Source organism: Setaria italica, chromosome IX (assembly GCF_000263155.2).
Source record: "Setaria italica strain Yugu1 chromosome IX, Setaria_italica_v2.0, whole genome shotgun sequence".
Lineage (NCBI taxonomy): Eukaryota > Viridiplantae > Streptophyta > Magnoliopsida > Poales > Poaceae > Setaria > Setaria italica.
Window position 1 is genome coordinate 56,666,797 of NC_028458.1, and position 27,758 is coordinate 56,694,554.

Below are 27,758 nucleotides of genomic sequence, written 5' to 3' on the forward strand. Positions count from 1 at the left end.
AAATAAACCATAGAAAGTAGAATAATATATTTAATACTCCTATTTTTCAAGATCAAAATGCTTTCTACCTTTTGCTATAGGAAAACATGATAATGCGGCGCCGATTCTATGTGATTTTGATAACATGATGGAGTTACGCGGGTGTGCGATTTAGTTATTTAGAGGTTATATGCAGACTTAAGGCAAATTTGGTAGGTTTAGTTTGGACCTTTTTATTAACATCCCTATGGTTCAAAAACACAATGAGTGTTTTTTTTCGAATAGTCAAATTATGTGTTTTTTACCATTAATTAATGGAATTACAAGTATTATATGTTTCAAGTGATTTTCACATTATATTAGTTACGTACATGCAAAAAAGAGAACTCCTACGGTGGAATCTTCCAACTCAGTTCGAATATTTGACTTATCTTATAATATTTCCTATAAAATTATGTTTTCTAATTCAATTATAGAGCTAAGTTCAATGGAACATTGTTGGAGTATTGTCTTTGTAATTTTAAATAAGACTCATGTTTTTTTTCTTTTTAGCCTAGGAACCTTTTCAGATTTCATGTAAATATTTTTATACATTATAAAAATCAGTATCTCTCTTGGCTATTCTTTAAAAATGTTTCAATAAAAATATGTGTACAAAATATAGAAATAAGATGAGAGCATTTTTATTTATATATCTTTTTCTGGCCTTGAGTCACTAAAATGTTAGGCTGTGGCTCGGTGCTTATGCAGCTAATAGCTTATGACTTATGTGGATGTGGATTAGATCTTCCTAATATATGAGTGATATACATGGAAGCACAACTTAGTTCAATATAGTCTGTCTTATCTACGTAGATGCATAGAACCATACAATGAGTTTAGTTAAGTAAGTTGAACTAGTGGATCTATCATGCATAATATTTGTCTCAATATATCCATAGTACAAGTTTTGAGTAAACTCTTATATCCATTAAACAAATCATGTAGCAAAAATAGATATTGATTGATAAAAATGATAAAAAGTAGGTAGACGAGAAAGTGAGGCTAGGTGGTCAGTCGGCAGCAACACACCCCTCACAAGAGAAGAAGCATAGCAGAAAGAATATATCATAGCCGCTTTCCAATCACGAACCAAACAAACAATAGCCAATATAGTTTGAAAATAGACATGCATTTTCACTTATTAGGAATACGAGTATTAAAATAAAAATTATTTTAAATTTACACCGGGGAGGCAGACTTAATAACCGAGTGAAATAAAGATCAGGCACATCCTGCCATCCAGCCAGACGCCCGAGCGTAGCGTTCCCCTCTCCCCCCTTTTTTTGTCCCGTTCACCCTCTGCCTCTCTCTCTTTCGCCTTTCTTTCCTTGCGGCGACGAGTGGGCGAGCGCCGCCGCCCTTCGCCAGGTCTTCGCCGGCGACGAGCACCCTCACCAGGTATTCCCGACCCTTCTCTCTCCTTCCTGCTGTGCGGAACCGAGCACCCCAAACCCTAACGTAAACTAGTTGTATTCGGATCTAACCCAGTTAAGTGTGTGCACGATACTTCGAGTTTGTGCAAAATTCATCGGGTTTACAAGTGTACGCCCATGTCCTGTACTTGACCGGCCCCTTGTTTGGGTTTAACTAGAGCAAAACATCATGCAAGTTTTTTGATTGCTATCGGCACTTGTTCGTTTGAGCTAATCTTCTGAAATAAAAGCTGTTTCATCATTAACATTTTCCAGGCCAATATAGGAAGTATTAGACATAACACTGACACATGTTGTCCTCCTTGTCTTCTTGGGTCCTAGAGGCAAACAATTTGGCAGGTTCCTCATGTAGTCATGCCAGATTAAAAAACTATACCTATCACATTGTTTACATCTAGCTGCTAATGGCTTTTATCAGGATTTTAGAATCCTCAAAGTAAAATGAACTTTGCGATATACTAGCAAGGGTTAGGCGGGCAACACTGAAATATTTCATTCTCTATGACTTATTGTGCTTTAGTGACAAACAATTAGGGCCATTTTCTTCATGTGATTAAAAAGAAGATGATCACATTGTTTGGGCTGGCTGCTGATGGCTTCTATCAGGATTTTTGGCTTCATCAAAGATGCACACCTTTATGTTTTTTTATTGGCTCTTCGATGAAATTACATTTGCATCAGCCAGTCATAATTGGCTCTCTGATTGTATTACATTTGCCATTTCTTGTGATGCCTCTATTATAGTGAAAAGTATGCTGCAAGATTGTCACACCTCTTCTTATATTCTTTGCAGGAAGCCACATGTCGTCAAATGCTGTTGTTGGTTTGGCTCTGTGTGTATGCTAGGTTAGATAACTTAGGATCTCGTTGTTCTTGAGTCTTGACGAAATTCTTGGCTCAAGGAGCAAGATGAGTAGAAAAATACATGGTGAACATGACTCTCAGAGAATCACTAGTGAAGGGACTGCTGCCCGCACAAGACCTCTGAGCATTCAGGACATTATGTTGCGGCGTGAAAAGAAGGCTGCATCAGAAGCTAAGAAAACCAAGGAAGAGCTCCAAGAAAATGACAAGGGTACATCTAATCACTTGGAACAAGGAAGAGGTTACAAACTTAGAAAGGATTTGAAAGATATGCCTGTGGAGGGTTCAAAAAAGAAGATTAGAGATACATCAAGGGAGGAATCCAAGAAAGAAAACCTGAGAGTTATACCAAGGGAAGGCTCTAGAAAGGATGACACGAGATATACACCAAAGGAGGTCTCCAAGAAGGACAACTCTAAAGATAGGCCAAAAGGTTGTTACAAGATGGATGGCCTGAAAGATACACCAAAGGCCTCGGAGAAGGAAGACCTGAGAGATGCACTAAAGAGGGGCTCCATGAAAGAGAGGCCCTCCATAGGAGATGAGTATCGTTCAGTTGGCAAAGATAAAGGCATTGGTAGTTCTCAGAAACGTACCACAAGCATGAGTAGCCGAGCTGATGAAAGCAAAGATAGAAACCTTGGTGAAATCAGAGCAAGAAATGGTGATGTCACGAGATCTGAATATCAGAAAGGACCTGGGAAAAGAGGGAATGATGAAACCGTTGACAATGATAGAATTAAGGATAAGAGTGAGAAGCTTCGAAATGAGACAAAGAGGAAAAACCGTAGTTTTGATAATGAGAAGAGTTCAGAGGTTGATCGACCAATGTCAAAGAAACAGGACTCTGCATGGTTCCAAGGTTCCAAACATTCTGACAGAAATGATGGAAGAAATGAGTATGCAAAACCATACCACGGAGAGCCAAGGTTGAAAAGGAGAAGGTCTAGAAGCAGGGATCGTGATCGAGAGAGACATGGCAGGTCTATCTCCCCACCGCCAAGGGAACAAAGACATAACTACCATGGACATGATTTGGGCAATTATCGTCCATACTACTCAATGGAGAAATCAAGGAGGAAGTATGCTGAAGTTGACAAACAAAGATCATCTGGGAGTGGTGGATACAGTGGCGGGTCACACCAGAGATATGAAAGTCGGCTTGGTGGATACTCACCAAGGAAAAGGAAAACAGCACCGCAAGCTGAGCAGGCAACTACCAAGACTCCTCCACCGGTCATTCAATCCCCAGAAAAGAAATCAGCCACATGGGATCAACCTCCTGTGAAAGCAAGCCAATTTAAATTCCCTACTACTTTGCAGTCAACTGTTGGCCAGATGACTCCATCTACTCCAAAGGACCCTTCAACTAAAGTTGAGACAATATTGGCAGGGAATAGTTTGTCTGCAGATTCTGTCCAGCTTACACAAGCAACCCGTCCACTCAGGAGGTTGCACATTGAAAATTTACCTGATTCAGCAACAGAGGATAGGTTGATTGACTGCTTGAATGACTTCTTGTTGTCTACCGGTGTTAAATACACCCAGCGGTCTAAACCATGCCTCAGTTGTACGGTGAGAAAACTACCATGCCACTTTCATTCCTACCGTGTCACATTTTCTTACTAACATGTATTAATATCCTATCTTGATTCAATGCAGATAAACAAGGAAAAACGTCAGGCATTTGCTGAATTTCTTACACCAGAGGATGCTACAGCAGCTCTTTCTTTTGATGGAAGGTCTCTAAATGGATCTGCTTTGAGAATTCGACGCCCCAAAGAATATGTTGAAATGGTGGTAAGATTTCCATCCTTCCCCATCAATGTTGTTGCAATTATATACTGTTTAGTTTTTTCCCCTCATGTGGATGACCTTCTAATTTAGCCTTTTGGGTCTTGCTGAAACCACCTCTCATAATTTTCCCAGTCTATTTTGAGAACCTGATATTTGATGTTTTGATTTGGGTTTGAATTAAGTCACCCTGTTGATCAGGTGTCGCTTGACCTTGTTGGTATCAATTTTCCGCCTCCTGGTTTTCGTTGCTGTGTGGAAGTCAGCTGCTTGACTTAGGTTATCGCAAAGTTGTTAAATATCTCAAATTAATTCTGGGCATCTTATCGACTTTTACATGCAACACTTTAATTTTTTAATTTCTTAGATGTCATTGTGTGAAGCTAAATGTTGCAATGGTTTAATATTACTTATGTGCCTCTGATTTATACTTGGTTGAGAAGTGCGTATGAGATTGTAAACGTTTCAAACATTTCCTACACATATGGACTCTTGTTCTGCAAAAGAAATTTTCCTCTTTTGAAATGGATATCTTTTTAGCAATAGAGATTAGCATACTATTAGTTGCAAGATCTTCCTTTAACTTTCATATTCTTTTCCATTTAGTTTTGTGCTTGGTTGATAGTCTCTTAACAGTTGCATGCTTGTAAAAAATGGCAAGATTTCTACCCAGTTTCTTTTATCACTTGACATGTTTTGCATCCTAATGTTTCAGTAATGAATACCATTAGAGTGATCATGCGTGTAGTTTGCATATCTGGATAGAATGTTATGTTCAACTATGCCATGTTTTACTTTTGGCCTATGTGTTGCAATTGAGAATCAGGTATTGATATGTTTGCAATTGGTACCTTCATTTCTGTTTTGCACGGTGAACCTTGCAATATGTTGTGAAAATTATTCTGGAGTAGATATATTCAGATTTATTCATGGTGCAAAAAGTATTCTAGAGTTGCTGTTTGTTCATGACATATATTTCTATCATTCGACAAATTCCTGTCTGACGGTCATATTGAAATCTCTCAAATAGGGTATTTTAATTGGGTGTGTCATAATTCACGTTCAGCAGCATCGTGAAGCAAAGGAATTGTAAAGCAGACTTCCTGGTGTAGGCCATTATTATGTGACTGCTGCTACTTCCAGATTTCATTGGCTCATTACAGTGCTGGCAGACAGGCAGAGTCCTTATGGTGCTCAGTTCATGGAAACATTAGGAAGACATCTTGTACAGCATGGTTCAAGTAAATGTATTGTTAGCAAACATTGAGTATGCTGATTGCTAAGCCTAATTATCCAAATATCTACAGCTGAGTGCAATTCGGTGGCAAGAGATATCATTTAAACTTTGACAACTTCAAAGTTATTCTTCATTTAGTTTAACAAAAATTGACTTTACTATTTTGCTCTTTTGTGTTGCATTTCTAATATTTTCTTGCTCAGTTTATTTCATGGAGGTTGTCTTACATCTTAGTTCCCTTATTTTTATCTCTGGCCTCTTTACTTCCAAAAGCACAAAAGTTTCTTTACATAGGTAGATATGGTTATCTGTTCCACCTGTAGCTGATAAGGGAACATCACAAACAAATACCGTAGAGATGGAAGTGGATAGTGATTCTCCCACATCAGTTCTAATGAGGGGATTGGCCTGGTTGGTGCACCTTAGGTTGCGTGGCTAGATGGCCTTGTTTGGGGTTGCGGTCCAGGTCAAATGTGCTGTATACCACCAACATGACTAGCTTAACAATAGTATCATGCAAACATGTGACATCAGGTCTCTGTTAGTATTATGGTGTTCAAGTCAGAGTCATGAACCAGACTTTTCTTCTACACCTAACAATAGTTCACAGTGATTGCTTTCCATCACCATTAGCTGTTGAAATATCAGTGTTATTTACTTATACGTAGTATGTTTGCTGCTTGACAGAAGTAACTGGGTTGATTTGTCTGTATTATATTTTGATTGTTACGACATTGATTTTTTGGAGATTTATATATTTTAAATATGAGGACATTCAGAATTTTAGATATTGCATTTTAAATGTTAAGACATACCTTTTTGTTCCCTGCAGAATGTAGCTCCTAAGAAGCCTGCTGAAGAGACTGGGTTAATATCTGACGTAGTTGCAGATTCACCATACAAGGTAACATAATTGGTTTCTGCTTGTTCTATCTTTTTAAAGAGAATTGTGTGAGAAATTTTTGGACATTCTCGGCTTCCTGCCTGTTGTATTGTTCTGCGAGAACTCAGTTGAGGTAAAATTGCTTGTTGACAACTATGAAGTTACTCCATTGTTGTGTCTGGTTTCATTTCAAAGCTACTTCCATTTATGGAGAACTCTTGTACATTCAGTCAATCCATCTCTTCTCTCATCACAGAAAAAAGAGTTAACTGAGTTTTGTTCCCCTTTTCTTATTTTCTCAAATTATCTTATTTAATGAAGTGTAGTTGTTGCGACTTGGCATGTGCATCTAATATTTACACCAGATATTTTCAAAATAGCCAAGCGCAAGAAGATTTGACTGTTGATTTTTGTTGTTATAATGTTTATGCTTTATGTTTCACTTTGAATTTTACAGATTTTCATAGCGGGGATTGCTGGAATGATCTCATCCGAGATGGTAATATGAGAGGCCATAAGTATCTGTGCTTTATATATTGAGTATTGACTATTGTTGTTCTTGCTTCGTGAGGATATTATAGTTATATGTTCTTGACAAGTAACTGCATTTCCTTCTCTTTCAGCTAATGGAGATTGTTAGTGCATTTGGCCCATTGGCTGCATACCGCTTTCTTTTTAATGATGAGCTTGGTGGGCCTTGTGCATTTCTTGAGGTATGAAGTGTAGTGTGCATAAGCTAGAGCATATGATCATCATAGACACTTCTGATTAATTCAATATGGGCAGTATGCCGATCGCTCCATTACATCCAAGGCATGTGCTGGCCTCAATGGGATGAAGCTTGGTGGATGTGTACTGACTGCTGTCCACGTGTTTCCCGATCCTCCTGTGGAGGTACCACTATTTCAACCTATTCGTTACCCTTATTTATTCCATTATTTGAAATAATATGTTCTAGTTGAATTTTCAGGCTGCTAATGAGGCCTCCCCGTTTTATGGTATCCCTGACAATGCCAAATCACTTCTTGAAGAACCAACTAAGGTCCTGCAACTAAAAGATGTGGTACGCTGTAGTTTTATTGCTTTTCGCTTTAATTTCCTATAGTTAAATCAACAATGCCCTCCAAATGAAAACATTTTGTGGCTTCATATTTTTTTTCCCTCATTGCTGTTATTTGTTTCTAGATCTTATGAGCTCAAATAAATAAACAAATAAATTCAATCCTGGGGGTTATTGTATGATCCTGTCATTGTTAGAATGATGCACTGGTGCAGCAATCCTGAATTCTAACACTAATTATGTCATTGAACAAAAATATCAACCCATCACTTGATTTTCACATTTTTAAAGTTTGTAAAAAGATGCTGTGCAACATATGTAGTTTGATGATGAAGAGTATGTGCTACTGTCGAAATCAGAGCTGGAAGAGACATTGGAAGATGTACGTATCGAATGTGCAAGGTGTGTACGATTCTTTTACATTCATTTCGTGTCATTGATTATGGTGGATATCAACTTATACTATGGACAAGATTCACAGGTTTGGAGCCGTCAAGTCAGTAAATGTGGTTGAATATGCTGCTCGTAGTGACAACACTGCAGAGGATAACATAGTTGAGCTGGAAGACAGGCCAGTCAAGATTGAGTGCCCTGGATTTGGTGATATTGAAAACACTGCAAAGGCTGGATCAGAATGTTCTATGCCGAATCAGAGCATAGATATTCTCAATCATTCTGACGCTACAGAAACTAAAGATAGAGATCTTATTCCAGAGAGTCAGGATCAGAAGGACAAACACATCCCATCAAATGCAGCACATTGTGAGAGTGAAGCACCTGTAGCAGATGGGCACACAGACATAGATGGCACTCAGACTAGAGCTGCTCTCCCCATATCGCAACATTCTGAAACTGATCATACAGAAGCAGCTGCAGATGAGAATAAACATACAGCAGTGGAGGCCACCACTACCGCAAAGGATGATGATGCAGTAGAAAAGAGACATCAAGACCCGAGAACATCAGAGATCTGTAGTCCCGCTGAGCCTGGAGACGAAATGGAGAAACCTGGAAGGGACTGTGAACAAGATGCTGATGATGTGACTGAAGATCATGCAGAAAAAGTACCTGCTGTTGAGACCAGTGACACTGCTTTCGTGTTTGAACCTGGTTCTGTGCTTGTGGAGTTCATGCGGAAGGAGGCTGCATGCATGGCTGCACATTCGTTACATGGACGGCGTTTCGGCAGCAGAACCGTGTATGCTGGATATGCTCCATATGATCTCTACTTGCAGAAATACCCAAGGTGATTCTGCGTTTGAGACTGCCGCGGCTCTGACTAGCGATTAGATGAGCTTTACGTATGTGCCAACAGTTGTAGAGACTCGTAGTTTTTGAGCCTTTAGATGTTCAGTCAGGAATGTGGTACTATTAGTAGAATGAAATATGGGACATTGCTATTCCACAGTAGAATGAAATATTTGGTGAATAATAGGATACTGGATACCAAATTATCGATACAAGTGAGATCCTTAAGCATCGCTCTTAGATTGGCGTTTGTATTTTTCCTTCTTAAGTTGATGTTTATTTTTTTTTCCTTATTAAACCTTTTGACGTGGACGCATTTTGTTGAGCTCTCGACTTCGTCGATCTAAAGAGAGTGCTTTGCCATCTACTTAGCTTTCTGCGCGAGTTTTTCTTTTACAAATATCTTTTTGAAGACTTGTTTGTTTTGCATGTACGTTCAGACTGACCGTAGTGTCATGAATTAAAGAGGGGCAAGGGTTTCTTCCTAACCGATGCATTTTGCATGTACGTCCTGTCGTTTGGGAGCTCACAGTAGGCCACAGTGAAATGTGTGCACCGCGCCATGCACCATGAAATGTGGATCAGTATGAATAAGGTGGGCCCTGCTAGGCTGGTCCTGAACACAATGATTTTGTTTATGGCATAATTTTTTAATACTAGAGTGATTTTGTTTTAGGACAGATACAGTATAACATGTTAGGTACATGTGTTTCTATTCTAAGCATTTTACTTGCACACTACTTTCCAGACTCATCCTACAAATGGGAGATGAGGAAGTGGCAACAAAGTTGAAAAGTTGCCTATGCCAGTGCCGTTCCTGTAAAACATCTGATTGGTTCATGGTTAGTTAAAGTGTCCCTCAAAGTGTTGATGTCATCTGAAAGGTTCCACGGGGGCACTTTCTTCAAGAGCAGCAGCTGCCTTAAAACATTCAGAAGCTTCAATCGCTGCGCTGTCACCTTCCTCTTCGTAGAGTAAGCCAAGGTTGAACCAGGCAACATGGTTCGTTCTGTCTAACCGCAACGCATCGGTTAGGAAGCATCTCACTGCAGGCAAGGGTTTCTTGCAAAGCTGTCGAAGAACAGTAGCTGTTGATGTCAAACTTGGCACATGTTTAGGATCAAGGTCTAACGCTATTGAATATGCTCGCAGAGCCTCCTTCGACAAACCTTTGGCTTCAAGTAGCTTTCCTGCATGGCAAACTTCTTCATAAATACTAAGAAAGGCAAGATTTGGGGTAAATAATTCTGTAACATCATGAACTATTGAATAGACCTGCTAATAATACAAAAACATGATGCTAGGACCCTAAGCAATCGGACAATAATAATTAAATGGATAAATCACCTGTAGCATGACAAGCCAAGGGGGAATGTGGACTGATAGCTTTTATCTTGGCTATGCAAAGTTCTGCATCCTTCCACTGCAGCATTCTTAGGTACAGAAGGGCAAGATCATACCATGTCTTTATTTCCAGATTTTTATCGGTCTTGGTACCCTACAATGCAAAAAATGTTATGCAAGACTATAAGATGGTTTTCCTTTTCAAATTGAAGTCCACGACTAGGTAGCTAACAAAATTACTTTCTCCCTTTTCTTTCAGAAAATATACTCAGAGCTGACTACTGCTATTCAATATGTAAACTGAATAATAAAAGATGTTTTATTTTTTCTCTAACAAATATTGGAAATTAGTTTTAGATGGTACTCCAGCTGGTCCGGTAATATAAGATAGAAAAAATATTAAGCACATAAAGTATTTAGTTTTTTTTGAAATTCTTCTAAATTCGATTTAAAATAAAAGATAGACACCTGCAACATAGAAACCCCAGCACCAAAGCTCTTCATCCTAATTTGGATCAGAGCAAGAATCTGGGTATACGTCTCTATTGCTTTCCTAAATTGCCCCTGGGCAATCTGAATTTTGGCTTTAGTTTGCAACAGATCTCCTTGAGACCACTTCCCAGCCTGATCTAGCGCAGCATTCACGATGCACTCAGCATCTTCAAATCGTTTTTGGGCACTCATTATTCGGGCTATAAGCAACCAAGTCTTCAATTCTGACCCAGCCTCTAATTTCAACAGCTTCTTTGCATAACGAACTGCTGTATCTAATTTCCTCTGCACAGCATTTTCAAGGCTGAGACTGTATATTATCCCGAAATCTCTGTTACCCATCTTCTTTCCAGCCTTACCAAGCACCTCTAGCGCTTCATGCTGCTGAGAAGCTCTCTCTATGTCTGTTGTAGCATATCTAGCTTGATTGGAAAGGGATATGCCTAGCAAACGGCCTGCCACAACCTCCATTTGATCACAACCACCATGCTGATTGGCAAGGGCTCTACGAGCGTATAGAACACCTTCTCCAACATGCGCGCCGCTCTCACCACAAATTTTTGAAGCCAGGAGAAGTTCCTTGAGACTATTTGAATCTTCTCCAGACTTCAATACTCTTCTAAGCAGATCCAGTGCAGTTAAATCATCATCTGATGCTAGGTAGCACAATGCAACATTGTACGACCACTCTCTATTTTCCAGAACACCAGGCAATAGTGCCTCAAACTGACGAGCTAGAGGTTTCAACTGCCCACACATGGACAGTGCAAAAGTAAGGTGATGCATCACAGTTGGATCCCTCTCAATCCTCCTAAGATTGAACTTCATCAAAAGAATTAATAAAAGAAGAATAGCTTCTTCCAGATTGTTCTGAGGTACAAATAAACCATCCAATTGAAATCGAAGTTTGGGAGGGCTAGCTTCACAACCACTGTATAACAGAAAAATAGCAAATTCCTTCTGTATTTTAGCAATGGTCTTTGCATCAAGGTTCCAGTTAGTAACAAGCGCCCTCCTATATGAAGAGACAGTTTCAAGAGGAAAACCTCCTAATTTCCAAAGCTCAGGAAGTAACTCAACTGCTCTGCATATTGTTTCATTCAAGTTGCAATCATTTCCAAAGTTGGATGGCAAACCTTCAGGTACTGCAGATTCAACAATGTCCAATATTGTACTGCACTCACGTGCAGCTTCTGCAAAATCAAATGTAGTTGGAGTTACGATTAAAAGTCTTGAAAAAATAAGCAAGAAAAAAAAAGACTGCAGAGAAGCTGGGTCTCTACCTTCAAACCTTCCAAGATCATTAAGTGCTAGAGCTTTAAGATGTATAGTCTCAATTAGTACAGTAACAGCATGGAAAGGCAGTGCTGGGGAGCTGGAATATGGGCGAGGCTTTTGCTGGCCCACTTTTCTGGCAATAGATATTTTCATCTCAGGAATTAGTGCAGATACTTTTATCCCATCAAACACTCGAAGTGCTTCTTCAATATGCCCTCTTTGGTATTCTACCCTTCCAAGCAATGCCCTTGCTTCCTGAAATTTTTTAACCATTACGCACAGTTTGAGCTGACTATGTTGTTACAAGATTCTTTAAGCAATAGAATGGAGCACCAACCTCATAATTAAGGGAGCCAACTCGCTGGAGGGACAACTCAGCTTCCTCCATACCAGCATTGTTGACAGGCTGCTCAATCACAAAATTTGGAGATGAGTACCGGCTGTTCAGGCCATCCTTGATGTCTACGTTCTCCGATAATTGGACTGCTCGATCCATTCTGTTCATCTGATGCCCAGAGCACAGGCATTGCACTGATATGCGGCGAATAAATCTGCTAAATCTCCCCCTCTCTTTCGTAACCTTCATCCTGCCACGTCATGTTCAATCGGCTTATCTGTTGCAATTACCAAATATCCAAATATGAAATCTCTTGCTATTTTAACCACAACATTGCATAGCTTGGAGCAATATGAGCAACTACAATTATCCTACAGAAGCCACTGGTATGTGCTCGATGGCTTGATGGCTGATGCAATCAACTAATCAAAACGAGTATGCTCCAGAGTTCAGAGCTCAGTGACAATAAGGATTTTGGGAGACTTCAAAATGGCACAAAGTTCTACGCGATAGTAATAAAAGGATGAAAATCTTGATCAAACAAACGAAGAATTTCGCAGCCACCACAAAGGTTGAAGAAATTTGAATGATATTTTGTCCAAATCGTGCGGATCAGAGAAAAAAATATGAAAAATATCTACTGGAAATCACCCCAAATTCCTATACTAACTAACTGCGGAGTTCTTAGTTTTCCTCCGAAAAAAAGCAAACTAATACCTACAAATAAATGCTAATTCTACTGGCCCAAATCCCAAACAAGGCTGCAGAATTCAGGCGCTACAGGGTCATCAACGTAAGAAAATTACAAAATTGAAAGGCCAAAGATTAACCAACTCGCTCACCTCCGCCGCACAAGAGGAAGATCTCGATTTCCGGCTGGCTGGCTTGGTCCCCGAAAACAAAACGAAATCGCCCGGTCAAAATCGGATCCTGTCCTCTCCTCGATCCCTCTGATCACCAGTCCGGTCCTAATTGGGATCAAAGTGGCCGAATCGGGAGGGGCAAAAGGATCACCGCCCGGGATCGTGGTGTTCTCCGAACAAGCGACCGAACTGGCGAAGGGATTGAGGTGGGTGGGAGTCGAAAGGGGACAAGGCGGCGATCCTCCTCCCTCGATCACTTCAAATTCCGGAGCCGAATCCGAGAGACGCGATGGAATAGGCCGTACCCAGAGCCACCCGCCAGAAATTTGTTTACTAGTTTCAGTTGGACGAAGAATCAAGGGTGTGATCGCAATTTGCAGATTCTTTGAGGGGAGCGGCGAGAAGAACTATACCACTAGATTCTTTTTGGTTCCAGGTCAAAATCATCCCTCGTGCGTGCAGGCTAGTGGTGCGGGTGGTTCCGTTAATCTTTGAAAAATTGGACGGCTAATCGAAAACGTCCAACGCGCTGCACTACTTTTTCTCCGTGGACCTTTCTGCATCTCCAAGCATTTCGTACGTGGGTCCCGCCCGATCACGCGTGGAATTTTTTAGCTTTTAATTAGCAGACGAAAATATTGATAAAGTAACCGGAAAGCAGCCTGGTTTAGCGGGAAAAACAGGCTGTTCCAGTACGGACCCACGTGTCATTGAGTATACCGCACTCCACGGGCCACTGACTTACACGTTGGGGACCGGGTCCAGTCCGCCGTTCCCTCGGCGGCCTCAGCGGACCACGTGGCGCCTAACTTTGACCAAGCGCCCAAGCGTTTGGGCCTCGATCGAATCGATGTTGTGGTTGTGCCGTAAAGACCGAGGTTTTTGGGCCGAAACTGCGGGAAGATTGGGCCAAAAGGCCTACTTCTTCCTTGTGAAAGCAGCAGAATGTCATCTAAAAAAAAGGGGAAATAATCAGAATGGCGTTGACCGAATTAGAGCCTCCGCACTGAATCGAATCCCAGCATATGCCCCAAATATAAGGTTCCGATTGCATTTGAGTTTCTTATTTCGTTCAAACCTACGCCAGTTCTTATTTCCTCCTTCGAGATGGAAACGCCCGCTTGATCCAAAAGGACAATTGTGGGACAAAAAGAAAAGAAAGAAAAGGGCGAGAGAGAGACATTTGAACGAAAAGGTGAATCGAAGCGCATTCATTTTCGAAAGCTAATGTCGAACTGTCTAAAAGTGCGTTTAGTACTTGTGGGTGTACACGGCCTCGACTACGGGCAGACATTGCAAGAAATGCACTCGAGGCTCGAGGGTTCAGGCGCTGCACGCACTGCACTGAACTTCACTGCAACTGCAAAGCATGAATGCACCGGGAGTTGATGATTTGATGCTGATGCTTGAGGGTACCATGCTGCAATTTCTTACCACACCACGCCGTCCTTTTCTTTTCCTAGAGCTAGAGACGGGCTTGAGCAGTGAGCAGTGAGCAGGAGCAGCTGCGCCACGCCAGGCGATGTGATAGCTGATAGGCATGTCGTATTCTACGTCGTACATGGTTCACACAGCATCTACTACTCGCGATCCATCCCAGTAAATTCACGCATTCATGGTTAGCTCGACGCTGCAACGACACAGGTTGAAGAGACGAGACGACTCCATGCAGGTGCAGCGTGACAGTGTCGCCCTTGTCGCTTTCTCTATTGCAGAGATCAACCTCGGCGTTAGTGATCTGATCTCTAACTCTAAGCAGCACTTCCTGTCGGTCCTTCAGTAAATTTTTTCAGCGGCTGATATTTTGAGCAGTTTTCAGTGGCCTCGTTTACACACTTGGTACGAAAACAATTTTCTGCATGCGTAGAAGACACCGGCAGCAAGGACGACACTGTTCTACGCCCTCCACTGCTGCTCAACTGAAACTCGTGCGTCAATGGCGCTCAGTACCTCTCCTTGTCAGGCCATCTCGGGTTTTGGATGCACAAAAAAGTCAGAAAAAGGATCCTGTAGCTCGTACCGTGAGTGCGCTACGGCCTCATGTTCAAATGCCTTTTTCTAGTGAATCGGCAGCCGTGTTGAGACTTCACTGCACAATGTAAACGATCAGGCAAGCACACCATTCATCAGAACACGTAAAGATCATAAACGTAAGGATGTGAACACCATTCGGCAGCTCCTCAAGTTTCTACAGCACCAATAACAGTCCTACTGTGTCAGTGAAAACAGCTGTAGAAAACAGAACGGAGGGAGTGACATTCACATCCTTACGTTTATAATAGTAGGACTGTTATTGGTGCTGTAGAAACTTATCGGAGGTGCTGTCGAAACTTGAGTAATAGTAAATGTTTATTCAGACTTCCGCTGTGAAAACAGCTGCTAAACAGTGGCAGATGCATCAAGAGCAGTCAAATAGACTACTCAGATGTACGAGCATTGCTCAGTCTGCTGTGGCAGCAGGCATGCAGCGCATCAGCAGCTTATCCTATGGGACTCCGTGGTACCTGTAACTTTGATTGCAATGTGACTTTCAAACTTTTCGCGCCAAGCAATATACGCCTTTCTTTGCAGAAATGACTCTTGCAAGTACACATACCTTAGAGGCACACAGAAAAGCATCGGCCACATTTGTGCTGGGTCAGTGCAACAGCTTTGTGTTGTGTTGTGCACAAGGGTTTGAGACCATCATCTGACACTAATAGTAGTTGCTAGACAGGAGATTTAATCCAGTAACGAGTTTCAGAACAGAAACAGGGAGCCTAATCCTCATGTAACCCTAAGCTGCAGCTGCTAACCTGCACTTCTGCCGTGAGCAACACTGCCTGCCTTCAGGATCAGGCTCCAGCTCCATTCACCAACGCTAGCTTGCTAGTAAAATGCAAAGTGCTACGGGTCTACGGCTGCTGCACACGAGAGGCCGAGAGGGCCTTGCCGTACAAAGCTCGTGAGAGAGTTGCCAGAGCTCAGTAGTGGGCTAGTGGCTGCAGCTGCTTGTCATCACAGTAATCATTAGCCCCGCAGCGCTCACTTGCGCCTAAAAAGGAGAAATTTGCAATTTCGCCGTCTGGGTTAGCTGGAATGTCATCCAAATTTGGGTTTCGCCATATTGTTATTATGAAACGGTGTGGAGCAGCTACACAGCGTAGGATCTACGATGAAGGCGTTGGACTTGTCATGGGTTCCTGATGGGTAAGATAAGCGTATCCTTGTTGCTTTCATTGAGGGTCTAGCGGTCATGAACAATTTGGAGTATTTAGAGTTAAGTTTTGTCGTTCCTGTTAGTTCAATTTCGCCTGTCCTATTGAATAACCTATACTTCTTTTTTCATTGTTCAGTAGGTTTGCCATCCGCATCCCTAGCTATGAGAAGCATGGTACACATGTGTTGCATGCCACCTGTGATAAGAATTGGGTTTGTGATAAGGATACAATTTCATGAATGGATTTCTATGCTGACTTAGATGCTGAGATAAGCGAGGCAGTGTCCAAAGTTTTTCAGCGAGCTTTTGGGACAAGGTTGCATGTGAGTATAGCGAGATTGATTCTGATTCCTCATTGCTTGTTGCAATTGATATGTATTGGGACACCAGAAGGCTTCCTATGCTAGTTTCAATCATTAACCAGCCAAGTGATGTTACCGGTTTATGTACTGACCTTACAGTTATTGATATGAAATCAAGTCAGCTGTTGATATGCAGTACTAAAAGCAAGTCAGATCTTGTTACAAGTACACCTACTGATCTTATTACCAGTGCACCTAATGATCTTTTTACTAGTGTGACTAATGATCCTGCTTCTCATACTAATGATCCTTGGGGTAAAAATGATGAAATAGAATATGTTGGTGTAGATGATGAGCCTGCTAAATCTGCTTCTAACATTGGTTGTGATTATATTCCTAACACTGATGATGAAGATAATGATGATTGTGTTTTTTATGATGAGAAAGGTTGTGAGGTTGTTGAGCATATAAATGACTTAGAAAACCCCATGATTGCTGTTGGTGTGACATTTGAAGATAGAGACACTTTCATGAGAGCTATTACACAGTATGATATTCTGAATGAGATTAAAATTGCTGCTCATTATAATGAAGCAAAGAGGTATAGAGGATTTTGTAAAGGCAAGAAGTGCAAGTGGGGAATACATGCATCACAATTGCAGGATTTACATGGATGTTTCCTAATTTATGTGTCGCTATTTTCTAATTTATGTTTCTTGTTCTCTAATTGATGTTTCTTAATTTATGGCAGATTAAGAAGATGCCTAACAAGCACTATTGCAACAGCACAAGTAAAGTACAGAACAATTGCATGGCTAATCAATTCTGGATTAGGGATAGGTAATCCAATGGCTGAGGCAGGATCCCACAATTGGAGCTTCTGCTTTGAAAAATAAATTGGAGGAGAAGTACTTAATCAAGTTGTCATACTGGATTGTATACACTAGCAAATAGTTAGCACTTGATGAGATCTTGGGCAAGTGGGAGGATAGTTTTGAGTATGCTTTTGCACTCAACGCAGAGATAGAGAGAAAGTCTCTTGGAAGCATAGTAGAGATAGATTATGAAAAGGTTGGGTCCAAGATGAGATCTAGCATAATGTTTGTTGCTTTGAGGCTATGTATTGATGGATTCAAAAATGGGTGCAGACCATATTGGGGCATTGACTCCACTGCCCTTACTAGAAGGTGGAAGGGGCAGCTAGCTTCAGCTATAGGTGTTGATGGGCATAACTGGATGTTCCCCGTGGCATATGGTGTATTTGGATCAAAGACACAAGATAATTGGGGGTGGTTCATGAACAAGCTTGCAATGGCAATTGGATCCCTACCTGAACTTGTCATTTCAACTGATGCTGGGAAAGATATTGACATAGCAGTAACAAAAGTCTTCACCAATGGAGTACAACATAGAGAGTGCATGAGGCATCTGTACAAAAAATTTAAAAATTTAAGAAGAAATATCATGGAAAGGTCTTTGAGAAGAACCTGTAGCTAGCGGCAAGAGCTTACAGGAAGAACATATTTGATAATCACTATTATATCATCAAGGCGTCATCACAAAAGCATTGAAATGGATTGAGGAGAATCACAAGAACTTATGGGCAATATGTTATTTCTCTACAGCTAGCAAGTGTGACTATATTACCAATAATATCACTGAAGCCTTCAATTATAAAACATGAGAAGTCACTGCTGTGATTAAACTGATGGATAGAATTAGGCAAAAAAATCATGGAGAAGTTGTATCAGAGAAGAACTCTAGCCATGAAGTTGAATAGTAAAGTGCTGCCACACATAAGAAAGGCTCTTAATGCAAAGAGTAGAGAACTGGTTGGATATCCAATCCACAAAGGTGTTGGTCACATAGCAGAGATCAGTGGTGTTTATAGGGACTTAACACCTTGGAGACATACTGTTGATCTGGAACAAAAAACTTGCACCTATAAGAGATGGCGGCTCACTAGACTCCCTTGTAATCATGCAATCAGTTTGATATGCTCTTATAGGGGTCTAGAGTTGGAGGATTATATCGACAGTTGTTACTTTGTGTCAAAGTTCAAATCAGCATATGAAGGTTAGATTGAACCAATACCAAATAAGACACAATGGCCTCAAATACACCTAGGATTCAAGTTGTGGCCTCCAGTACTCAAGAGGGTAGCAGGTAGACCAAGGAGTAGGAGAATAAAATCAGTTGTTGAGGGTGGCAGCAAGAAAAGAAAGAGATGCAGGAGATGTGATCAGTTAGGACACATGCAAAAAAAACTTGCAATGAGACGATGTATGACTTTGATGATCCACCTCCTGCGCAACCAAAATCAAAGAGTAATAGAACTAAGAAGAAGGAGAAAGTATCAGCCAGCACGAGTACACCTAAAAGAAAGAGGACTAAGAAGAAGAAGAAGAAGGAAGTGATCATAGAAGTAGCAGCCAACCCAAGTACATCATTAAAGTTGCATGTGCCAACAACACCATCTAGCCCGTTTGATCTAAACTGTAATCCTGGGGTATTAACTAAGAGGTAAACATCTATATCTTTTTCTTATTGATATCAACATCCAGACTTAATTTTTTTCCTAATCTTTGTTTTCTTTCACAGCCGAGCTAGGAAAATTGCAATGGAGGAGGCTGAGGTGCATGAAAGAATGGCATTGGACCATCTCATAAACTTCTGATGTGTGTGGTTGTATATGTGGAAGTAAACTGAATGATATATCTCTTTTGACATGCTAAATTTATGTAATTTGTGACAACATGCTAGTCACTTATTCCACATATATTTTGTCTCCTGCAATTTTATCTCCTTAAATATGTTGACTGAATGTTGTGGCTGCAAGGCTGGCCGATGGCCCTTGAATGTTAGAAAGCCAGGGGCATTTTAGTCTTTTTACCTGCTGTTTTCTCACCTCCCAGGCTGCAAAAGAGTTGTTTAATGGGGACAATGTGTTACGCACAAAATGACCCATTCACATTCACAGTATCCCCGAGACTAAATCAAGGAATAGAGTGTGCTGCGCACCAAACCATCTTTTGAGGATGTGTCACAGATAAAAAAAAAACATTTGGCGAATGGCTACAGTTTCGTAATCGCAATCCAGCGAAACCTAAATTTGAGATGGCATCCCAGCTACAGCCTTTCTCAGGACGGCGAAATTGCAAATTGGGGCAGCTCCAGCTGAGAAGTGTCCCGTCATCAGCCTGCAACACTGCAAATCCTGCAACGCGTGTACTACAACTTGCGGCGAGATTCAGGCCTGGTTTGCTTCGGTTGCTTACACCCATCACATCAAATATTTAGATACTAATCAGAAGTATTAAACGTAGACTATTTATAAAACCTATTACATAAGTGGAGGCTAAACGGCGAAACGAATCTATTAAGTCTAATTAGTCCATGATTTGACAATGTGTTGCTACAGTAAACATTTGCTAATGATGGATTAATTAGGCTTAATAGGTTCGTCTCGTCGTTTAGCCTCCACTTATGTAATGGGTTTTATAAATAGTCTACGTTTAATACTCCTAATTAGTACCTAAATATTCGATGTGACACGTGCTAAAAATAAGCAAAAGTAACCGAACCCCCCTCAGCACGGAAAAAAATTGCCTGGGAACGGACCGCAAAATACTCCCGTGCGGCCCCCGTCTCGATTCGTTGCGCTGGCGGATCGACGCCTCCGCGCGCACCTCGCTCGCTCGGCTCCTCCGCACACACCTCAGCTCGGCTCAGCTCGGTCGCGTGGTTCGGTAGCTCGACAGCTCGCTCGGCTCGTCATCAAATTCAGATGAAAACAGAAACCAGCGCAGAAACAGAAACCATCGTCCGCTAGATACAGAAACCAGCGCAGAAACAGAAACCATCGTCCGCTAGATGAGAACCGCCCTATCTCTCGTCTCCACGTGAGGATCCGTTCGTTGTCTGCCACCGCATCCCTTGCGTGCCGCCGACGCTGCCACCGTTTCCGGCGCCGTATCCAAGTTCAGGAGAAGCAATCTTTGTGCGATCCTAGACCGTGGCAAAGAAGGACAACCGCCATAGAAATCTTCGATGAACATCGCAACCGTAGCAACTATCATGGGAGAAGGAGGCCAGGAGGATAGCAGTCTGAACTCCACAGCAGGAGAAGCATCCCCACATATCGCAGCTGCAATGGCGGTAGGAAGCCAGGAGAAGGACAACGTTCCTGACTCGTCTCCTATGGTGTCGTCTGTGCCTGCCCTAGCACACAACGGAATGCAGCCAACGCAGGTACATATTTTCTTTCACATTCTTTGATCACGATGAGTTTTTACGTGTGTGTTTGATCGTGCTACATGACCTCGACCTCCACTGATTTATGACCATATATATGCTAGATTGCACAGAACTACTCCGACGATAACATTAGAGTGTGTTGCATGATACCTGAAGAAATAGGAGATGAAGCACCAGATAAGGTAACTAAATTACAAATAATTTATTTAATTGAGAGCGTAATTTATTTTGTATGCTAAAGGTAAGTCACATTAATTCTCGACTAAATGTGCAACAGATGGCTGATGAAGTTGTGCAACCTATGATCGTTCCTGAAGTTGGAATGGCTTTCGAATCAGAGGATAAAGCTTATGAGATGTACAACACCTATGCTGGTAAGATTGGGTTTAGTATTAGAAAGAGCCATACAAAGCGACGAGGAGATGGGACTCTACGTCAGAAATATTTGGTTTGCAGTAACGAAGGTCATCGAGAAATTGAGTCATCAAGGCACACTACAAGGACGGGTTGCGATGCTCGTGTTCAGTTTAGTGTTAGTAAAGAGGGGATTTGGACGGTGCAAAAGGTTATACTTGATCACAACCATTACCTTGCTAGTCCAAATAAAAGGGGCAAGCTGAGGTCCCAACGAAGTGTTCAAGAAGCGGACAGGAAGCTAATTGGGCAGATGAGGGAATCCGGGATGAAGCCAGCTCAAGTTTTTGAGTTTATGAAGGAGTTTTATGGAGGAGCAGACAAAGTGCCATTCTCACGGATGGATTGCAACAATGAGATTGGCCGTGAGCGTAAGAAGTACTTAGAATCCAATGATGCAGAAACACTACTGGAATACTTGAAGCGTAAGCAGATGGAGGATCCAACATTTTTTTATGCCATGCAAATAGACAAGAAAGATGGTCGGATAGCTAATTTCTTTTGGGCAGATGGCCAATCTATCATGGATTACGCATGCTTTGGTGATGCTGTGTCATTTGACACAACATTTCAGACTAATAAGTTTGAAATGCCTTTTGCTCCATTCCTCGGAACTAACCATCACAAGCAAACTATCATTTTTGGAGCTGCATTGTTGTTTGACGAGACTATACCATCATTTGTTTGGCTATTTGAAACCTTTCTAACGGCAATGTCAGGCAAACATCCTAGCACAATCTTTACTGATCAAGACGCGGCCATGGCAGGAGCAATTGCTTATGTATTTCCAAACACAAGTCATCGCCTCTGTTTGTGGCATATTTACCTTAATGCTGCTAAACATCTCGGCCATGTAATTCAAAAGCATCCTGACAAGTTTCTACCTGATTTTAAGAGATGTGTCTATGAAGACAGATCGGAGTTTTACTTCAAAAAGAAGTGGGATGAATTGTTGCGTGACTACAACCTTGAGGACAACAAATGGATGGAAAACCTATATGATTTGAGGGCAAAATGGGCTGCTGTGTACCGTGACTCGTTTACAGCTGATATGAACTCGACCCAAAGGAGCGAAGGTATGAATAATGTATTCAAGAAAAGATTTCGTAGAAAACTGGGTCTTTCGGAACTTCTTGAAGAATGTGAGAAGGTTTCCAGTAGTCTTCGTAATAATGAGTTGGATGAAGATTTTAATTCACGTCGAAAGAGCCCAGTTACTCATATTCCTCTGTTGAAGACCGCAGCTGAGTCATATACAGGGAGGATGTATAAAGAGTTTGAGGAAGAATTTAACAAACAATTTTCATTCTCTTGTAAGTTGTTGCAAGCCGAAGGGTCAATTCTGACATATACGGTTACACATATGCATTCTGATTATGGAGCAACTGTCATATTCAACAAAGCAGACAGTACCATTACATGTGCTTGCAGGAAGTACGAATCCATAGGTACGTATATATATATATATATATATATATATATATATATATATATTCAAATTTGAAATTGCAATAATACAGCATCTAATACAAATTGTTGAAACATGGCATTCATATCTGATAGGTATATTGTGCAAGCATGCCTTCAAAGTCTTCAATGTCAACGATGTTTTCATTTTGCCTTCACAATATATCCAGCACAGATGGACAAAATATGCAAAGAGAGGATTTTATATTCAGAAACAAGGATCTGAGGAGGAAAGTTTAAAAACCCATGCCGCACGCATCTCACGGAAGGCAACATCTATTGCATTGAAGTGTTCAAAGTCAAAAGAACTTCTTGATCTTTTGGAGGAAGCTATGGATAAGTTGGATTTGGATGCAGATAATTATCTAAGTAAGATGGAAGAACAATCGAATGAGGCTCCTCTTGTTTCAGCTGACTTCGCAACAGATACATTTAAAGGTACAATATCGTTTAGAGTTCCTGAGGTGGTAAAAGGTGCAAAGAGTAAACGAGGGACCATCTCCCTTGAAAAGAATACAGGCAAGAAGAAGAAAACTGCTAAAAAGAAAGGTATTGATCGTACCAATTCTAGCATTATTATTTTATTCTATACTTGTATTATTAACTATATGTGTTTGACTATAGGAGAAGAATCAAATAATGTAGCGGAAAATAGTTATGAAGGTGCTAGTCCAGATAAATTTATTGTAAGACTTTTGGCTTTGACTGCATTTATTTTTCATATTTATTTGCTTACATATTATTTTTATAAACATTTTCATATTCTATGACAGGACCTAAATGATGGTAGCGTTGATGCTAACAGTACAATACCACACTTCAATATGCACGGGAATTCTTCTGTCATGAGTGTTCCATATATTAGAGGAGGATATACAAGTCTCTTACTTGGGGTTGATCAAGCTGCCACAATGCAGCTGCCTGCTAGAAAATTGGATTTTGATGGACCGACAAATAAAGAAAATATGTAACCTTGTTGTGTTACAGCAGAAATTTATTCACTGATGCTTAATTTTCATCAAAGTTGTGTTACAGCAGAAATTTATTTTTACTGATGCTTATTTTCATCTAAGCTGTGTCGGTTGGAACATGTGAACTTATCTATGGGATCATATAATTTGTTTTTTAAGATTACCATATTGTACCCTCTTCTGCCATCATTTTTCTTCTTTTTTATACCACATAAGAGGATTACTGAGCCAGATTCATACATTAAGACAGTATATATTTTTTTCCAACACATCCATATATATTTCATATCAAAAGAAAAGGTGATACATTGATCATGTCAAGAAAAGGTGATACATTGATCATCATGTACATCTGTGATTACTACAAAGTACAAACTACAACATTAATCTGTTTCAAATTGAAGGAGCCACAACAAGAATCTGACAATGGTGGAAAATGTTACAACTGCATAAGAAAATCTAGGTTGCAAACTTCCTATTTTCTGACGCAGGACACCATCTTGTGATAGTACCATCTGGAGAGATCATCTTCAGTATTGCTGCATTGTCTGCATCTATATATAGTTCAATAACCAATAGGCGAAATCATGTTGTCAGTGTAGTTGCTGTATTGTCTATATGCCCTCAGTTAGGAAGATCGGGAAACTCTGTTGTTGCAAGATGGCTGAATTCTTCGGAGGTAAGTATCATATTCCGTCCGCATATCCTGATGCAATGCTGTATGTGCATACAAGAGTTGATCTGACCTACATTTGTGAGCTGACAGTGAATTTGGCATTGTTGCAGGATAGAACAAACCAGTCAATTGATCATGAAGGAATGAGAATGGCCTCTGCATCACGGTTCGGTGCTCATGATGGTTTCGCTGAGCTGAAGGATTTTCTCAGCATTGCATATCAAGATTTCCACGAAGATACTAAAGGGAGCTCTGACAGCAGATGCCTCCATGAGATGCTTGAGGAGTCGCAGTCCGGTTCACCTGTTTCCTCTCCAGTGAAATTCTTTTGGTAATGTTCTGCATTACCAGCTCATCAGACGGATCTTGGACTACCAGTTTATGTGTCCCCATGTCACCTATGGCTTCAATTTTCTTAATACAACCTTCAACTTCACCAGTTATTTCGAAATCAGCACCAGCTTGTGAAACACAGATATCCCCGTGAACATCTGACAGGGGTAACAGATAAGTCCTTTAATTAAACTAAGTTAGCAAATGTGTATAAACGTTAAATTCAGAAAGAAAAGGGGAAAACCTTTAACATCTGCGTCTTCTGAAGCAACATGGTGAGTGTTCTGTGGTGCCAATTCAGTTATATCTAGATCAGTTGCTGACATACTTCTCTGGAGAAACTCACCACTTGATCTGGCAGTATTTTCTGGCTCATGAACTAGTTCCAGATTATCTAATAAATTTGTTGTTTTGGGATTAGATGGAGAGATGCAAAATAGCATTATCATTCGTACAGTCAAAAATCAAGAAAGCATACCGTTTATATTTCTTTCTCCTGAAACAGCATAGTGCTCTTTCAGTGTTGTGAACTGAGATCTGAATGGTTAGTGTTGCCTTCATTTGCTCGAGGGCGGCGGGACGGTCGGCGGCGGACGAAGGAGGAAGACGGCAGCGGATGACGGAGGACGACGGGGCCGGCCGGCGGAGGACGACGGAGGAAGACGCGCCAGCGGACGAGGGAGACAGTGGCCGGGCCGACCGCCGGGCTCGAGGGCGGCGGGGGCGGCCGGCGGCGGACGACGGAGGAAGACGCCGGCAGATGAGGGAGACGGTGGCGGGGGCGGCCGCCGGGCTCGAGGGCGGCGGGGGTGGCCGGCGGTGGACGGAGGAGGAGGACGGTCGCGAGATCTAGCAACTGGGCGGTGCGCTTGCGAAAACCAGACGAACGAGCGAGCCGGGCGAGCTAGCGATTGAGGAGGCGCGGAATCAGAGGAACGAGCGAGCCGTGCGAGCGAGCTAGCCCCTGCGGAACCAGAGGACGGGAGAGCCGAGCGAGCGAGGCATGCGTGGAGGAGCCGAGCGAGCGAGGCGCGTGCGGAGACGTCGATCCGCCAGTGGACGTATTCGAGACGGGGGGCCGCACAGCGATGAATTTGCGGACGGTCCCCACCTAATTTTTTTCCCTCAGCACACCGTTTTGAAGCAACGACTGTTCCGGATAACCATCGCAGAACAGGTCCGTGCCGCTGCCGTCTGATGCATCCAAAATCCTTGGCTCAGCTGGTGTGCGCGTGATACGCAGCCAGGACATAGCAGCTTGTTTCAGATGACAGCGGCACAGGATTGTTGCATCTTTCCCAAGCAAATGTCTCCACATTTCCAGCTGGAAAGTAGTGTAGCATGATAAGAACATCTGGCGCCACATTTTGAAGGGTAAGCTACTGTCTACTGAGTACTGACAGCAGAGGGGTACTGTGCAAACTTTTTTTCTGACTGAAATGAGAGCATTTTGAGCAGATCAGCTAAACTTTGCCAGCTGGATTAGCTTAAACCAGAATAGGAAATGCATGCTCCTGCTTGGGTTTTGGATTCTCTCTTAACATAATTGATGCTCTTGGAAACTTGCGGCAGCTTTTGACTCCGGGGGCACCAATTTGCAAGTCCACTGCAGGAAAGGATCGCAAGGGCGATACAGTAGCAAGTGGCATATGCCTTGTGTGGCAAAGCCTGTTACAGCAACTAAGAACAGGTTACCCATAACCAGCAGCAATTTCAGGCAGCAATGCTGGAAGCTATCACTGATTAAACGGGAAAGCGGCAACGATGAAGTGAAAAAAATGACATTTGTCTGAAAGGTACAAGGAGCAGGCAGCGAAAATTCCCCAATGACCTAGCTGGGCTAGTTGACTGAAAAGATGAACTTTACCAGTTACCTGAGTTAAAAATTAAAAAAAACAGCATTTGCCCCGCAACATTCCAAAAATGATTCGTCACTGCTGATGCATCGGCCGCCCCATGTGAGACCACCATGGCATCATATGGCAAGCATCATGCAGTGACCACTCAAAGGAAACGACACACAGTGCCTGACTCACGCCACAAGACCGAACTCCCAATGGAGAGAACCCAAACCAGTTCAAGGTTCAAAAGGGGCATCACCAATACATCAAATGCAAGTCATGTGAAGCCCCACGGGTTCCATCCATGCAGTGACCTTTCACTTTCAGTGGCATGATGAGGCCTCCACGTTCAAAGTGGTGCAATGCCAATTTCTGGACCAGAGAATGAGCTTGCCTTGTGGCAGATCACAGTTGAAAACATCAGGCAAATGCCATGCAAATCTAACTCTAACTCATTAAATTAATTCAAGGACTAGGAACAGATGATTAGGCCTAACACTACACTACATGAGATGGTTCGGTTACAGCATGAGCATCGAGCAGTTAACGTTACAGTGAGGTTGGGGATCCGGGTGTAACTCAGCGCTGCACCTGTTCGTTACACAAGATCATTCAGCTACGGGCTAACTACTCTAATTTTTACAAGAGACAAGAAAGCTAGTGCAGTCCAGTTGGTTGCGCCACGGCCACGGCACTAGTCATTGTTGTAGACATATCAGATCAATGGAGCTCTTGTGCTGAAAATCTAGCAGTCTAGCCTCGCCCACTCATACCGTCCCGGCAGAGGACAGTCGTTCACAGGACAGAAGTTATACCTGATCAGAACAAGATTGTAATCAAATGTCAGCCAATGCGAAAGTTAACATGGGGGTAATGTTAAAAGTCACAAACACAACAAAGCGAGACGTACTTCTCCCTGAAGGTATGCTGCCCCTGTTGTTCAGCCGCTGCAAAGAACTCTTCCATCTCGAGTGAACTCGGTATGAACCGGCAGATCGAGGCTTCAATTCTGCGACGGGAAGTCATCGAGTTGCTGTTTTTGCTTTTAGTTGTGGATCCTGGGGTGCTTATCATCTCTGAGTTCCTAATCAAACTGCAAGGTGTCGTCTCTCTGGTACTCCTGCAACCAAAAGAGACATGAGTAAAAAAAAACTCAAATAAAAAAAAGGGCCATAAATGCACAAGTACCATTGCAATGTACAATTTTTCTCTCCTAGCTTTAGGCCTTGTTTAGGCCATGTTTAGTTACTCCCAACTCCCAACTTTGACACTATGCAAAAAGAAGATTCCCCATCACATCAAACTTGCGGTACATGCATGGAGTACTAAATGTAGATGAAATTAAAAACTAATTGCACAGTTTTGTTGTACTTTGCGAGACGAATCTTTTGAGCCTAATTAGTCAATATTTGGACAATAATCACAAATACAAACGAAACGCTAG

The 27,758-nt window shown here is 41.8% G+C and overlaps 3 protein-coding genes and 1 long non-coding RNA gene across 5 annotated transcripts in view; 1 reads left to right on the forward strand and 3 right to left on the reverse strand.

The window, feature by feature from the left end:
* The first annotated feature begins 1,268 nt into the window (after positions 1 to 1,268).
* LOC101753519 (splicing factor U2af large subunit B) lies at positions 1,269 to 8,829 on the forward strand. Its single transcript, XM_004985719.2, has 10 exons — positions 1,269 to 1,419; positions 2,248 to 3,893; positions 3,981 to 4,118; positions 6,182 to 6,253; positions 6,690 to 6,731; positions 6,856 to 6,945; positions 7,019 to 7,126; positions 7,203 to 7,295; positions 7,615 to 7,694; positions 7,774 to 8,829. The coding sequence occupies exons 2-10, from the start codon at positions 2,364 to 2,366 to the stop codon at positions 8,540 to 8,542; spliced, it is 2,922 nt and encodes a 973-aa protein (XP_004985776.1). The 5' UTR covers positions 1,269 to 1,419; positions 2,248 to 2,363; the 3' UTR covers positions 8,543 to 8,829.
* Positions 8,830 to 9,169: 340 nt separating this feature from the next.
* LOC101753938 (protein NPGR2) lies at positions 9,170 to 13,259 on the reverse strand. Of its 2 annotated transcripts, none has more exons than XM_004985721.4 (6): positions 12,834 to 13,259; positions 11,992 to 12,241; positions 11,660 to 11,909; positions 10,353 to 11,569; positions 9,888 to 10,038; positions 9,170 to 9,730 (listed from the first exon to the last, which is right to left on the reverse strand). In XM_004985721.4, the coding sequence occupies exons 2-6, from the start codon at positions 12,238 to 12,240 to the stop codon at positions 9,414 to 9,416; spliced, it is 2,184 nt and encodes a 727-aa protein (XP_004985778.1). In that variant the 5' UTR covers position 12,241; positions 12,834 to 13,259; the 3' UTR covers positions 9,170 to 9,413. The 2 variants fall into 2 exon arrangements, with proteins under 2 accessions (XP_004985778.1, XP_004985777.1); XM_004985720.3 differs by having other exon boundaries at positions 11,992 to 12,268; positions 12,834 to 13,258.
* A 10,461-nt stretch (positions 13,260 to 23,720) lies between these two features.
* Positions 23,721 to 25,485, reverse strand: LOC111255793. The gene is made up of 3 exons (XR_002675754.1): positions 24,952 to 25,485; positions 24,718 to 24,867; positions 23,721 to 24,631 (listed from the first exon to the last, which is right to left on the reverse strand). It is a non-coding gene; the product is annotated as an uncharacterized LOC111255793 (long non-coding RNA).
* A 1,249-nt stretch (positions 25,486 to 26,734) lies between these two features.
* Positions 26,735 to 27,758, reverse strand: part of LOC101754597 (cyclin-dependent kinase inhibitor 5) — a 4,289-nt gene continuing 3,265 nt past the window's right edge. Inside the window, exons 2-3 of the mRNA XM_004985722.2 lie at positions 27,225 to 27,434; positions 26,735 to 27,129 (exon numbers count right to left, since the gene is read on the reverse strand). Of these exons, the coding sequence (XP_004985779.1) occupies positions 27,060 to 27,129; positions 27,225 to 27,434 (280 nt within the window). The 3' untranslated portion in view covers positions 26,735 to 27,059. The remainder of the gene's footprint in view (positions 27,130 to 27,224; positions 27,435 to 27,758) is intronic.